The sequence below is a fragment of the Melanotaenia boesemani genome, chromosome 20 (assembly GCF_017639745.1).
Source record: "Melanotaenia boesemani isolate fMelBoe1 chromosome 20, fMelBoe1.pri, whole genome shotgun sequence".
In the NCBI taxonomy this organism is placed as follows: domain Eukaryota; kingdom Metazoa; phylum Chordata; class Actinopteri; order Atheriniformes; family Melanotaeniidae; genus Melanotaenia; species Melanotaenia boesemani.
The window spans coordinates 18,800,640-18,816,538 of NC_055701.1; the positions used below are offsets into that span (position 1 = coordinate 18,800,640).

General features: G+C 39.7%; 2 protein-coding genes across 4 annotated transcripts; one reads left to right on the forward strand and one right to left on the reverse strand.

Annotated features, from left to right (window-relative positions):
* Window positions 1-15: 15 nt before the first annotated feature.
* On the forward strand, window positions 16-2,411 carry LOC121630664 (growth arrest and DNA damage-inducible protein GADD45 beta-like). Its single transcript, XM_041971069.1, has 4 exons — window positions 16-154; window positions 705-806; window positions 950-1,166; window positions 1,414-2,411. The coding sequence occupies exons 1-4, from the start codon at window positions 117-119 to the stop codon at window positions 1,516-1,518; spliced, it is 462 nt and encodes a 153-aa protein (XP_041827003.1). The 5' UTR covers window positions 16-116; the 3' UTR covers window positions 1,519-2,411.
* Window positions 2,412-3,455: 1,044 nt separating this feature from the next.
* gng7 (guanine nucleotide binding protein (G protein), gamma 7) lies at window positions 3,456-12,719 on the reverse strand. 3 transcript variants are annotated; one of them, XM_041972347.1, is made up of 5 exons: window positions 12,653-12,715; window positions 12,413-12,564; window positions 9,712-9,860; window positions 8,230-8,345; window positions 3,456-7,977 (listed from the first exon to the last, which is right to left on the reverse strand). In XM_041972347.1, the coding sequence occupies exons 4-5, from the start codon at window positions 8,308-8,310 to the stop codon at window positions 7,852-7,854; spliced, it is 207 nt and encodes a 68-aa protein (XP_041828281.1). In that variant the 5' UTR covers window positions 8,311-8,345; window positions 9,712-9,860; window positions 12,413-12,564; window positions 12,653-12,715; the 3' UTR covers window positions 3,456-7,851. The 3 variants fall into 3 exon arrangements, with proteins under 3 accessions (XP_041828281.1, XP_041828280.1, XP_041828282.1); XM_041972346.1 differs by lacking the exon at window positions 12,413-12,564 and having other exon boundaries at window positions 12,600-12,719; XM_041972348.1 differs by lacking the exon at window positions 12,653-12,715 and having other exon boundaries at window positions 12,335-12,422.
* Window positions 12,720-15,899: the final 3,180 nt, after the last annotated feature.

Genomic DNA, 15,899 nt, shown 5'->3' on the forward strand with positions numbered 1-15,899 from the left:
ACAAAAAAAAACGCTGCGAACAGGGCAGGGGACGGTGTGCACACTTTGAGGAATATTAAAGCCACTTAACCATAGTCACGATTTTACACACTAGGATTAATCTCCGATTTGCAAACATGATTCCCGAGGAAAACTTTGGCTCCACCGAGAACAGGTGAGATTTCTTGCACGGGTGTGTGGTCTCTGTCCGATCCCTGTGCTGTGCATGGTCATGTGCAGGGCCGGAATTTCGTCCTTTGACCCTGCATTACCTGAACTGCTGAGGCTGATGTAATTAAACCACCTTTTGTGAGCTTGGATTTAAGACTTTTCCTGGAAAGAAAACAGAAAATCTTTGCACATTCAGTGACATCATAAGCAAACTTGTTGCATTACTGAATATCTTAACATTCAGGACTTGCTGGATGACTAACATGCATGCATGCATGTTGCACAGCTTGCTGATTTGCAAGATATGGCATGAACAGAGTGTACTATATTTACGTTTTAATTGCTTATTTATAGTAATACTAATATCCACATGCAACAAATAACTGCTGCAACAGAGTACTAATGATTGATGATAATTATCATGTGACTCTTCAAAGCAACATTTTGTAACTTAACAAAGTTATGGTACCAATTTGAAAAAGAGCTTCATATGAGTTTGAGTTGTGTCTAATTTTAAAATACAAAAGTTCTAATTGTTCAACCTCAATCCTCAGGATGCAGTCTGCAAGTGTAGCCCTGGAGGAGTTGCTGGTTACCGCTCAAAAACAAGACTGCCTGACTGTTGGTATCTACGAATCAGCCAAACTTCTCAATGTGTGAGTTAAAATCAAGTTTGATTAAAATATGCAATGCAGTGTTTATAACACACAAGTACATGAGCTTCTCCCAAATTTTAAATAGCAATACCCAATGTGCTTGTGCAGATGTGTGAGTGAAAGTTCTTTGCCTTTCATTTCAGAGATCCAGACAGCGTGGTCCTGTGTGTCCTGGCAGCCGATGATGAGGACGACGTAGCGCTGCAGATCCATTTCACACTACTGCAGTCCTTTTGCTGTGACAGCGGCATCACCATTCTGCGTGTTTCAGGGGTTCATCGGCTCCATCAGATTCTGGGAGCTTTAGATCCCAACAGTAACCAGGAAGAGTGTGGAGACCTCCACTGCATGCTGGTTACGGTGTGTTGACTAATCACAACATAATGACTAACCCGTCATTTTTAGTGACAGACTGTAGGGGGTATTTTATCATCATTGCAACTAAAATGTTGTGCTTCTTGGAAACTGTCAACTTTATATTTGTTATTTCCTTGTGATTCTACTCTGACTTGTACAAGTCAAATGCAGTCTTTAGGTCAAATTCACCTCACAGACTGATCATGAACTTATTTATTTTAACCCCCCCCCCCAACCCACTCTCATGTAGAACCCTCAGGCGGACCACTGCAGGCTACAAGAAGTGGGGATGTACTGCCAGGAGAGTCGACGTCTTGATCAGTGGGTGCCTGAACTGGTTCTGCAAGAGCAATGAAGGATTTGTGTACTACAAGCCCCAGAAGCTTTCTGGGTCCACATACTGTTAAATGAAGGATCTTGATGTTCAAGCAGCGATGGCCTGGAGTGGACTCGGTCCTGTCTGTTGTCCAAACTGATAAGAAACAGGAGCCATAGACTTCTTTTCAGTGACTGAAAAAAACAGTTGGACTGGAGACTGTTTTTTTTTTTTCAAACAGTGTTTTGTGTAAAACATAAAGACAGAAAAAAAGCCTGACATTGAGGCTGCTGGCAGGAAAACACAATCTGTTTTGGGCTTTTGTGTGGGTAATTTCCATGTCTTAACTCCAGTGACATGATGATTAGTCCTAAAGAGAAACATTAGCTTTTGATAGTAACTAGTCCACACCCCAGCTTATACCTGGAATGTCTGTGTACTTACTGTCTGGAAGGAAACACTGCAAAGGTGAAACTACTGTAATACCCACCATTCCTGTACGCGTGACTTGGGAGAGTCTCTGAAGAGAAAGGGTGTGTGTCAGTGTGATATATATGCATATAAAATAGTTGTATCTTTCTTTATAAATGACAAGGTGTGCAGCACATGCATTCTTGAAATCAACAGCTGAACCTGCAGAGGAGTTGTCACCACAGAAACAGAAATTGCATTGCAGGACTGAAAAAACTGCAAAAATGGGTTCAGGACATAATGTTGGTTTGAATTTAAGACTCAGGATGATAGAATGAACTGTCTAGCAGGGTTGAAACAGGTTGTCTTTAAAGAACTGTAATGAAAAAGAAACCACAATCAGCCGTTTTGTGCCTTTTTTATACAAATATGAAGTGTACATTGTTAATTTATTGATTGTATCAGTTGTTTGGAGCCATTTGTGGTTCATTTCTTGTACTCTTTTGTCTAAATAAATTATTACAATCATGAAAAAGGTATCTGCTCTGATCTCAAAACAAACGCCACATGTGCATCAACTGAGTTACGTAACTACAGTTTCCATTTTTATTGAAGCAGTGTATGATGTGGGCACACTTCAGGGAAAGCCTTTGTCATTGACAACCTTGTTTATTGTAGTAAACACAAGTCAGAGTGAAACCAGGGTGGAGACAGAAACTACTTGAACTGGTAGAAACAAGCAAAACAAGCTGATGAAGACCTACAGGAAGCTTTAAGAAACAGCAGGAAAGACACCAGATGACTGTCAAAACATCTTCATTTTTCTAAAGGTTTCAGTTGTGGATATCTTTCAGCATATTTTGCTAACTCTGCAAATGCATGTTGTAAGAAAAACATGTGTAGGTAACCGCACCCATACCTCTTTATCTCCACTTAATCCCAGTGTCTACCCTCTGTATTGCTCTCACATGTTTGTCCACAGCTCTGACCGCAGAGCAGCTGAGAGAGGAACACTCAGGCACATGGACCACCCACTTGTTTACTATCTGCTGCTAGGAGGCCTTACTGGTGTGGGACTGCTTTCTAATTGGCTGTAGCTCATCCACCTTAAATCTGATTGCCTGTGACTTACGGAAGGGTCAGGGATAGTTTAGTTTGAAAATTGGAGGAGGCAGAGCTTCAAAGTGCTCAAAGGAAGCCTGGCAGACAGGAGTTGTAACAATGATATTCCTGTCAAATGACCCAATTGGGAGTCTCTACCTAGCTGAAGTCTTTGTTTCTTCTGCTTGCTGCATTATATTTCCTTGCACTGCACACCATGTCCCTATTACACCAGTATTTGCCTGCATGTGCTCTATATGTTTTTAAGGCCTGTGCAAGAAAAAGATAAAGTTCTAAAGAGAAAACAATAAAACTTGATGGCAACTCAGCCAACACACTGAGTTTTATTGGTCAAAAGAAAATGTTTTTGTGTAAAATGTCATAGCATTGCAATACTTGTTGTCATATTTCAGTTTGACTGATGTATACAAAACAAGCTGCTGTAACATCCAAACACACAAGAGTTTGTGTTATCATATCATCTTTTTATTAATGTTATCTACTTCTCAATATCATCTTTTTTAACAGCAATATCCACAAAATATTAACAGTGTGCAAGAAAACATGAGTTATGGCACATCAGAGAACAGTTACAAAAAATAGATAAATTTTCTTCATAATCAATCAAGGCAAAAAGATACATAAACTGTATGCATACACAGGAGATCAGAACACAAAAGATGAGTCTCACGAAGGGCTCGGAGCCAAATGAGTAATGTTTGATATGAAAGTCTACTGGTGGGGAGCTTCAACTCTCCTCACCAGGCAGAAAGGAATTTCTTCAGGCTCACCCGGAGTCACAACAACAGTTTCCAGGTTGAGTCATGTGTTCCATGTTAAAGACAGTTCATTCTGATGATCTGATAACTCCAAGACCAGCATTGTAACACAAGATACGCCACTATAAGGCAAACTAACAACCAATTATCAGACATACTGTCGGCCAACGCAGCAATTCAGGCCGTCTGTCTTTGATTGTAGCCCCAGCAGGGATGGAATGATTGAGAAAATGAAAACAATGATAAAAAAAAGCATATCAGATGTTTTTTTGTTTGTTTTTTTTTTTTTTTGTTTTTTTGTAGGACAACACTAGTTTGTGTGAGTGTACTGATATGACGTGCATGCTTGCTGAAAGTTTATCCAAACCTGTGCAGCAGTAAGGAATTACATTTCCTTTACCTTAAAAAATAGCATCAAGTCACATATTCCTCATACTTGATGAGTATTCTGCTTGGGATTTGGAAACTTATATCCTTTTTATATTGGCATAATAACTAGTTGCATTTTAAAGAAAATCAGCATTCATTTGACCCTAAATCAGATATAACCATTGTTTAAGAGATGAAGGAGTTGAATGTAATACTTTGATATTTTGATAAAGACACTGGCTTTCTTGTCTAAACTAGCATGTAGATGACAAGACTCATTTATTCTTGCTTCTTACAGTTACTAAATCTAAAACCAGTGAGAGCAGCCGACTCAGCCAAACTAGCATTAAGACCACAAACAAAGAGAAAACAGCTCAATCTGCAACTCACCTCGCAAATACAAAATCTTCCAGCTCCTTTAACTTTTGCTGCTTCATGGAACTGAAAAAACAACAAAAAGATAAATACTGCTAAATCATGAGCTAGCTTTGTTCTCCTGTTATCGCTCTTTAAACTTAGTAAGGTTAACTGTTTGATTTAGCTTCATCGTGAACAAACAGGCTACAGTATAGATTTGTTTGAATGTCTCATCTCACTCTTGCTAGGAGCAAAAATGCACATTTATTTGGGTGTCAAGCTATTCCTTCAGGTTCAATCGGCGTCAATGACCAGTAAAAATAACCTGTTGCTAATAAATTTAGCCAAGACAAGCACAGAGTTTTAAAAAAAAGTAGTAGAGGAGATCCTTTAAATAAGAAATCTATCCGTTTTGTCAATATCTTCAAGGTTGTAATTGTCATTACATTAAAATTAGCTTCCCATATTTCAAAAGAATAATTTCAGCTTGCAACATGATTCTTTTTTGTTTTTTTCTACGAAGTGCACTCAAAGGCCTCTGACAAAATAAATGAGCACTGCAGCTCTGGATGCACTGTATGGTCTTCATCATCACAGTTCTCCTGCAAACACACATATGCATCTTCCTTTGTTATCACTTCTTCTAATCCTTTTCAGCAACCAAACAGCAGCATATACACACATGCACACAAACTCATACACTCCAGCTCTCTGTGGCCCTTTTCCAGCTCCTGCTCTTAGGCATTTTGGAAAAATCCTGATTTCTCTGACAATAAGAACTATATAGCTTGCCTCTTTCCCTACTGTCTGTTTATCACTGATTTGTGTAACATCAGTTCTGGCAAATTACATAGTGTGGACAAAAAGAATCTCTCATGACCTAAAGATCTCCAAACCTCCAAATGTCAGTCTAGCAGCTGGGTCTCATCAATGTCAGAACAGAGAAACGGCAGGATCATCCCGGGCGACAGTCTACCAGCAAATCCATGTGCTGCCCAAACGACTGCTCCCTGCTCTTTTACTATATGCTACTTTTGACAAGGCTTTAGCCAGGTGCTGAAATGTAAATGTGATTGCAAAAATCTCCCTTTTATTAGCAATTTTCTTTCAAAATCAGGCCCCAGTGTTAGGCCTTACAGCTCTGTTGAATGTAATCCTTTACTATCATCCCTCAAGCTTGAAAAGCACCTGCAAGAGAGATTTTATGTAATGTATGTGTTATATTAGTTGCCCATTGCCCAAAATCAATACAAAAAAATATAAAAAAAAAAAAAAATAAAGTAGAGCTGGTGTCAAAGGTCGGATCAGGAGGTTGGTTTTCGCCACTGGAATGAGGTCCGATGTTGATTAATTCCCTAAGAAGTCACAATCCTAAATCTAACAGGGCTTTTCTTACTGTTACCTGTTATGCTATATATTCCTCATCACTGCAGATCACTATACTATATATATATATATATATATATATATGAAACCAACCTCCATTATCACAAGCCTTTAGAACCTCGATGACAACAAAAATGAGAAGACAGACATGATTTTGACTAACAGAACAGAATAGTTAGTACTAAAAAGTCCCAACAGCCACAGAGGGAATTTCTGTGTTTAGATTTTGTATCTTACAAACACTGTACAGGGTAATAATACTCAACTGACCAGGTTCCATGGACTCCATATAAAGAAGAAAACTCAGAAAAATAAACCCAAAACAGCTACTCTTCAACTTATCACTTCTGCACATGTGTGAAAGAAAGTTTATACACTTAGTTAGTTTCTCTTAATGCCATTTTTTTCTTCTTCGTTTTCAGTTTTTACAATCAAGTTTGGTTTGTCAGAGAAGAGGAGGGTTGGAGAAGAGAAGGACACAGAAGGAGGGCTGCCAGCTCCTACTGGCTGAACTCACATTAGAGACTGGAAACTTCGAAGGCTGGTGAAGCCTGGTAATATGATTTATAGCCAGAGTGACTATGCATTCAAAACATGACACAAACCCTTCTCTAAATGTCTATTGTTGCATTGTCCAGTGAATTTTACCTTTCTTCTTTAGTTGTGTTCAATTTACAGAAGTTGACAACTAAAGGAATCAAATATGAACTGAGACAATAACAAACTTTAAGTCTGAATTATCTCCTTCAGCTCTGTATCTCTGATGTGGTCAGTCTGTGACTTCGCCGTCTCTCAGGATAAAGCACAGGGAGGTTTGATGTACAGTAGAAACCTTTCTTTAACATCTGGTTAGGTGTCACTTCTGACTGACAACCAGATCTCTTGTTATTTCATTAACACAAGCAGGAAAAGAAACCTGATCAGCCAGGGGTAACACCTATGACAAAGAAAATATAATAAAAAAAAAAACATACACTATCATCTTATATGTTAAGTAATGTTTTAAAAAAAACTAAACATACACTGAGTTCACAAACAAGTATTTCTTAAGAAAAATGCAGTAAACGTCCAAGGTTAATAGCTTGAGTTGTGTGTAGAGCCGTTCACTGTGTTCCTCTCATAGGTGCAGATCTGAGGTCAGCTAAGACATCGATTTGAACCAACGGCAGCCATCATGAACTGCAGTGGAATCCGTGACAGCAGATCGGCAACTAGAAATGACTTTTTGTACAGGCTGGCACAGCTGGAGGCTTGGCCAAAGGCTGCAGACAGCCACAGTGAGGCCACAGGCAGAGAAGGTCTGTTGATACAGGTTTGGGTGTGGAAACATGCTCTAGTCTGAGAAAGGCAAAGGCTTTAGTCAGTTGTTCTGAAAAGAACAAAGCTCTTTGAATATTCTTTTTTAAATTCCCACAAAAAAAGAAGCATTTACTGAGCTTTTAATGCAACACCAGGTCGTGTTTGGCACATTTGGCCTCGGCCTACCACTCATGTCTGTTGCTTATATGCATCCTTCCACTGCCTGCCAATGCTACAGTCACCCATTCTTTACCCAACACCTTGTTTCATGATGAAAGAAGGAAAAAAAACAGGTTTCCTACTGATTATCAATGTTCCAATCCCTTTTTAAAGTTAAGCTGTAGCTAATTCACCAGCATAGGTGAATATTACCAAAGCACCTAGGACCATATCTGCAAATTAGTGATCTCAGCCACTGTGAACACAAGATACCTGCCTCCTAGCTGTGGCTCTGGGGTATGGCGCTGTTCCAGAGAGGCTGCTTCAGGAGTGTGTGTGTTTGTGTGTGCATGGAGCCCCAAAGATCAAATAGTGCTGCTTAAAGTTGTGTGTCTGGGGAAGTCTGTGGACTGGTCTTGATGGCAAATGTGAATGTTTATGCTATATGTGCATGAGTATTTGTGAGTGTGTGTTTGTGTGTGTGTGTAAAGGCAGAAAAAGTGGAGAGAAGCTATAGGATGATGCAAGGCTTCTTGTCCTTGAAAGGGTTTTCAGAGGTGGGCACCCCAACCAGCAGAGGGTCGCTACGAGCGTGCTGCTCACAGTAACTCATCAGGTCTGCTGCTGCTTTAGATACCTGACAGACCGGGGGAAGGGGGAGTTGAGGGAAGGTAAGAAGGGGGTCATAAAAGAGGTGAGTAAAATTAAATGATAGAATGTAAAAAGGAAGGAGGAATAAAGTTGCAAAGAAGTTGCATGAAGGAACAAGGAAACAATAAGAGGAGAAGGGGGGAGGAATGAAAAAACAAAGTAAGAGGAGTGAGAAGTCAAACATGGAAGAATAATTTGATTCAGAAATATATAAAAAGGACAAGAAATATTGTTTTACCTTAATACGTTCAATTCCTGCCTCAATCCTCAGCTGTTCCACCAGTTTCCTGGCCTGGGCGATATTATTAGTGGTAGACATACTGATCCATCAGAATACACCAACACAGGAGAAAACTGATGGAAAGAGACGGAGAAACCACTCAGAATGGACTCCTTGTTTCAGTTAATAATTCTGCTGAAATAAAGAGGTGCCAGTTTTATAGTTTAATTGATTTAATTTGAGTTCAACTATTTTATGTAGTGCTAGTTCTCAAAAAAGTCATCTTTAGGCTCTTAAAATACTAGTGTAGTTTAACCTTGAATTAGAAAAAAAAAATAGTTTCATTCCATTTAATTTGATTTAATCACATTAAGCACAATAGAATTTATAAAATGCCAATACAGTAAGAAGGTCTAAAACTAGGAAATGCTATGGGCTCATCAAACCTTCAGTTTGGTTCTGTACACTGTCCCGAGCATGAGCCAGAAACTAAGAAATGTTATTGTTTAAAAGCGTGTTTATGATTAGTTTTATGACTGCAGTGTGAAGTACACATTACAGGTGTACAGGGCCAGTAATATGTACAGTATGTGGTTCGGCATCATGATCCTTCCTCAATGTGGGACTCATGCAACTTGCAGTAAAACATCCTCATAATATCAAAGATGTTGGATTTTGAAATGAGTGCTGCAAACAAGCTGGATGTCATGATCAGTCAATCAGTTAATGATGTGTGGGATTTTGTTCTGTTTCCAGTTTGGCTCATGTTGGATTTCAGTTTCTGGCGTTATTTTCTCAGTTTGTTTTGAGGATTTTATTCCAGGTTATATTTAAGTTAAGGTTCAGTATTCTGTCGCGTTTTCTCCCTGTTCCTATTTTGCACCTGGTCTTCTGTTGCTGATTCCCACAACTGCTCTTTGTTTAGTAATCAACTCCCTCTGTATATATACCCCTTGGTTTCTCTTGCTCTTTGCCAGATCCTCATCATTCTTTGTTCATTGTCACAACAATTTTCCACCACAGTCCCTAATAGAGGTTGTACCTCCTCCCATATTTACTTCTGATAAACATAACGTCTCAGGAGGGCCATTTTTATGCCCAACCTATAACTTCCAGTTGCCACTTAATTGTTGATTTTCTGCAGAGAATAAATCTGTTGTGGAGCCACAGCACCACTATGAGGTGACTACATGGTGGTGCAACACAAATAATGAGTGAGTGTTCATGCTCGAAATGCAGTTTATGAGAAAGTATTTTCTGGTTGCCACAAAAATACAGTACAAATAAACAGTTTTAGGTCCAAAAAGTTACTAAGAATATTCTGTTATTTTAGTAATGGACCTATTTGAGATGAACGTTTGGATAACAATGATGTGGTCCAAAACCAATAATTTCCCTGCCTTCAGAATCATTGAGGTGCTGAAAGTTGGATGTAACACTGTAAACCCAGTTGGTGAATATACATTATCGTTTTGTCGGCCACTACAAACAGGGTATTACCTGACTGGCGGTGTGCAGACAGGGCTCTCTCTGAACACTAATGTGACCGGATGGAGGGGACAATCTGAGGGATGCAGGGACAGCAGGAAAACAGTTGCCAGGTCAAAATGACAGCGCTGGACAGCAGCTGAGCTTACATTGGCTTGTCTCTGTGTGAAAGAAAAACAGGTGAGATGAACAGTTAAGCTGACTGTTGACAATAAAAGACTACAATAAGACTATTATCATATTAATATATAGGACTAAACAATAATATCCTAAATGTGTTGTTATCACAATATCAACGTGCAATATCCATATTGCAAGACAACTGCAGCATCACAGACACTTTGACTTTAAAGTAGGGTGTGTTAATGAGGGCTACATTTCACATATTGCTTTTGTGCATGCTCTGTGACTAACCAGCATGCACAGGTGCAGGAGTGGAAAGCAGCCCTTCTTAATAAACCTGAGATTAGTGCCATCTATTAAAGTATTTCTTATATATCATAAGTCATATCATTGTTGCATTATCCAACAGTGATATTAAATATCACACAAGTTCCTAATATTCCAGCCCCATTTCTTACATACTTCAAAACATCTGGCAGTGCGATGCATAAAGAGATTATAGATTACAAAAGTAAAAAAAAAATCATTAAATTGCAATTAAAAATTAATTAAAAAGAAAAATCTTAATTAATCTTACTTTGTTTTGAAGACATTTTAGACAATGAATGTCTATTAGATCATGGTGTGCATGGACGAACTATCATCAGCCCTTTCATTTCATTTCCCTCTCCGAAGCACCTCTAAGTGCACTTTGCTGATCCCTCGCTTTGGGGAATTTGCATCTGCTCTTTCTTTATGGTTGATTCCAAAACTTTTTTAAAAACATTTTTTTTATCATTTAAACACCCTTAGGCGGCGCAAGGATGATTTTTTCATCAGTATGATCAAAACACACCTTACATTCATCACAATTTGAGTTACCACTTTGTGCCTCACTATGCCTCTCCGTCACCTGAGAAGAGTCCTGCTTTAATTACTCCTACTGTGGACTAGATCAGAGATTCATGTCTGTAATTAGGGCTTGTGTGTGTGTGTGAGTGACTCTCTTTCTCTATACATGTAAGTGTGTCACACACTTTCATGCAAACTTGTATGTGTGTGTGTGTGTGTGGGGGGGGGGGGGGGGGGGGGGGGGCACTGAGTTTTTCAGTAGTTTACTAATTTCACATAAGAAAGTGACTTTCTATTTCTTATTAGTACAAAAAGCAGTAGGCTACTGATACCAACAATTCCTTCCCTGGTATTACTTGGAATTTGATTAAACGTCATAGTTTCTTTTAGGCCACCGCCCACCTCTTCGATTTTGACCCTAAGTGGCCTAATCCAACCGTGCCTTAAACAGATAAACTACATATATCACCATTAAATATTATGTTTAGCTTTAGACTAGCTTTTGGCTCTAAATTTTAAAGGAAGAGTGCGCATTTTGTGGTTGAGTGATGAGACAAGTACAAACGCACACAAACACACCTGTTCTGTCACAACTGTACTCTTCTTGACTATTAGGATATGATGAAATCAGCGCACCATCCCTGACAGCCAACATGTGAATATGCAACAACAAAAAGTGAACACAGTTTCAGTGTTCTGTCTCCGTGGGGTTTTGTTGTCTTACAGCACCGCTTGTAATGAGGTGACACCACGTCATTGTTTACAAGCTGCTGTTGTACCTTTGATACAAACAGAAATATTCCCTGAAGCAATGGGGTTGCGTTTAAGAAATTTCAAAGCGTAAAAACAACTCGCCTGACACCTTAAAAAGCTCATAAACCAGATGTTCTTATTTTTTCAGCCTGTTGATTTTTCTAACTTTCTGCTATGGTGCATACCATGCCAAGGAAAGCGGAAAAAAACTAAAAAAAAAAAAAAAAAAAAAAACTGGGAAAATAGACAAATAGCACGGGCATTGAATTTCGCGTTGCCTCTCTAGTTATATCAATAACATCTCTCCTCCCCAGTCTAAAAAATATCTAAGAGAGGGAGGAAACGATGCACAGAAACAGAACAAACACTAAACTAGTTATTCGTCTTGGCCTAGACCAAATAACATCGCCAGAACTGGACAGGCCAAGGCCAAACAGCCCGTACAGGCTGTCAAGACGCGCAAAAATGCATCAGTTCTTATTGATCCCAGCAGCTCCCCAGCGCTGATCGGGCCTACAGCCATGTCCTCTGCTACAGGCCCTGCTTGCTGCTCTGCCGTGTGAAAACACAATGCGGGCATTTTGATGGATAGAACAGCATGTCCTCTCTCCCATGGCTATCCACACACCATACGCACACACACACACACGCGCCATCATACACACACATACGCACAAGCGCCCAAGCACAGGCAGACCTTGTGCACCTTATCAAAGCCAGAGAAATTTTCCCATGTGGAGACCGGACAAGACCGCTTCGCGTCTGCAAAGAGGCCCTGGTGGTAAGCCGTAGCAGCAGGGTGGTGACATGTTTTGAGGTAGGCAAGCTCCAGCAGCCAATATAAACCCATCTAGCGACAACGGGCACAAAAACGGAGCGCATGCCATTATTTTCTGCTATTATGCAAATTGATGGGCATACGGCCTACTTCGGCAAGTAAGATCCAGAGACTGTTGCTTGTGCGTCCTCAGAGTCAGAGTCGAGCCGAAAGAAATCTTCTACTGACCCTGTCCCCGGTCCTCCCCACCCTCTCTGCCGGCAAAGGACTGGGGAAATCCGGATTCGTGACACTGGTGAAGCCACTCTCCACTGCAGCCGCCCTCGGTGACGAGAATCCGGGGTTGCGGAGGCGCACAAAGGCGTTACAATGATTATACTCTGGAAGAAAAATAGACAAATATTTCCAAACTCACCTCAGAATACGCTGTATTGGCAATTTAAAGGGCCAGATCCGCTGGTTTCTCACCCTCTCCGCTCGCTCGCTCCCCGTCTTCACCGAGCCAAACGCCTCCCCCTCCGATTACAGTGTCTGTCCACTCCTCTATCCTCTATCCTCCCTCCTCCCTTTCTCTCTCTCCCTCCGATAAGCAGCTTTAACCCAGGTGTTCCTAAAACATGATCAAACATACACGCAGACCCAGCTACAACTATAATCCTTTTAACAAGAGGATTTGATTTTGTACTTTCCCACTTATACTCTCATTAAAATATAAACACACACCTAATTTGATGGGGACCCCTGGTGTCTTGAAGGCTCCCGTAAATCATGAGTGAATCCTCTTTTCAAAATACAGAAACCTTTTTGCTTAATTGAATTGCGAATTTTTATCCATACTTAAGTTTATATTTCTATTTTATGAACTTGCAGTTATTTCCCCCTATCACATGTCATTTCTGATCTTTACTAAAAAAAAATATTAATATTTATTAAAAATTGAATTTGCCTCAATTTTTACATTGCAAAGGCTGATATATATAAATCCATTCAATGTCCTTTTACATGCAGAAGTGCATTTAGATATTGTTTTACCACAATATGCACTCCTTTTGCACTTTATGCTCCTATTATTTGTGCAAAAAAATACACTTCTCTATATCTATGCATTTAAAGAAGTCTGCAGTGCATGGCCCACAGACATAATAGCCCATAAAGCCACGATCACGCATGTGCACATCTGGATCTTTGTTTCAATAACTTGTCATTGAATCCATTTTAATAGTCTACCACGCGATGGCGCCATCGATCTGTCCGTCGATCAATTCCAAAATCCCGGGGGAAATGTGGGCCTTTCCCTCTATTCCAAGCAACCATCGTTCCCACCAAACGGAAGTCCACTCCTCCACATTTATAGCTGAAAGCATCGCATCTATTGCATGATTATTGGCTTAATATGAGTGGATTGTGAACATGCCAAACGGGAGCATAAAGGTCTGATGTGTAAGGACTTTAAAATTATTATTATTATTATTATTATTATTATTATTATTATTATTATTATTAAAGCTTGGGACGTGGACTGAGACCAAGATCCAAGTGTATTCATCACCATTATAATTTGATGTTTATATCCTTTATGTGGCCATTTGGAAGCTTTTTCAGATGCTCTTTATCATAACCACCAGAGAGCTATTTTTGACTCACACCCATTGCCCTCGTCTCCACTGATGTATGAAATTATGTCTTTACATTTCCCTTTCTTTTCATCTCCTTTCTCCTTCTCCCACCCTTCTTCATTTGTGTCTCTTTCTTCTGCTGTCACAGTCACTATTTTCTCGCCTCCATGTGAACAGGAGCAGAGCTCTTCATTTTCTAAGAAATAAATGGTGGAAGCCCATGAGTCACAACAATGCTCTCAGGCGGACGGAGGGGGGCCCCCACCAACCCATCCCAATTTATTTGGTCATGTGCGCTTGCAGGCTTATCATTGACCTAATGGGCTAAAAGTGTGGAGAAGCACGTGCATCTGCACTGCAGAGTGTGTGTGGACAAGATGATCATCTAATTAAGGCCCAGCTGAGGGGTTGCCACTTATGCCCTGAGGGGCAAGAGTTTTCGCATTGTCCTCCTCCTCCGTTGTAGTAGGCTACACCCCAGCAGTAAGCCGGGAGACCTCCGCCTGTCGTAACCCATCTCTGTATCTGCCAGAGTCACACCACCCTGATGCCACATCCGCCGTCAACGTCATACAGTCTCCATAGCAACAGTGCTGGGCAAAGCATCCCCAAGCAGATGTCAGAGGGTTAAGAAAGGACTGAGAGTGAAAGAAGGCGTGAAAGACAGACGCTACCATCAATGTGTGATTTCTTGACATTGTGTGAATAAGGTCACTGGAAGCAGTCCACGGGTTTGTCGTGCTACAGCATAGCAGAAAACTGAGGTAAATACAAGCAGTTAGATGGGTTTATTTTGTGCTCCACAGTAACAAATGATAAACTTAAAAAATATGGTGTAGACTAAACCTACTCAACGTTATATAAATAAAGAGGTTAAAGTGAGTTCTAACCGTAAATAAGCCTTAAAGTTTATAGTCTTAATTGGACTTTAAGTCTTAAAAAAGTTGCATGATTAGAAAATACCTCCCAAAAATGTCAAATTATAGTGTTAGAAAGTTTATACATTTTTACAGTAATATTTCTAATGATTATTAAGGAATTTTTGCCAAAACCCACAAATATCAGCCTCACAGTGATACTGGAGAAAAGGTCTGTGGAACGCCAAAACATCCTCAAACCAAAACTGTCCATTCATTAAACAGTTGTTGATGTATTATAGATTAAAGTAAATTATTGATATTCCTCAAGCCATTTCATTAGGATTAAAAACGGTGAATGTAATAATAATGGTAATAATAATTCATTTTGTTTTTACTTTGTTAATTGCAGCTGTCAAATTCGGCTCTGCATTTGACCCATTTAGGGAACAGTGGGCTGCCATGTTTTGGTGCCCGGGGAGCAGCTGGGAGGGGTTAAGTGCCTTGCTTAAAGGATCACAGTGGTTCACTTCTGTTAGCATGAATAAAAACTAATAATAGTAATAATAATAATTAACCAGTTATTGAAGAAAAGACAACAGACACGCCTCATTTCAGATTTTTATTAGGAAAATCATTTTGCAGATTTGATTTTATATATATATATATATATATATATTTTTATATATATATATATATGTATATATGTGTGTGTGTGTGTGTGTGTTCAGTTTTAATTATTCAGAGGATGCATCAGCACAGTATATCTTAATAGGAAGACTATTGCTAGAATAAATATCTATACATTATATATATTTAAATAAAAAAAATCCTAACAAAGACAGAGAAAAACAACAAAATTCTTTACAAAAGCAATAAATGCTGAAAAAAATAAACCATTTGCAAAATCATAGTGATAAACGCTGCTGAAGAGTTTCTTTAAAAAATACAAAGATGATTCACAGTTTGTGTCCTTGTTCTCATGCTGGCTGGAACACCAATGGGGACCATGCAGGGATGAAGAGCCAGAGCGACAGGATAGTACCAAACTACACAACCCACGAAGTCTATATACCACCACTTCACACCTCCTGTCTGCAAAAACAGCCTGTGAGGATCTGAGGTGATCAGACAAGGTCATGGTGAGGGGTGAGCCAGAGAGGCTAGCAGGGTCAGTGGGAGTGTGTTTCTATTTTTGTCCTGATTTTCTTCAGATGTTCTGACAAGAAGCTGAAATGGACA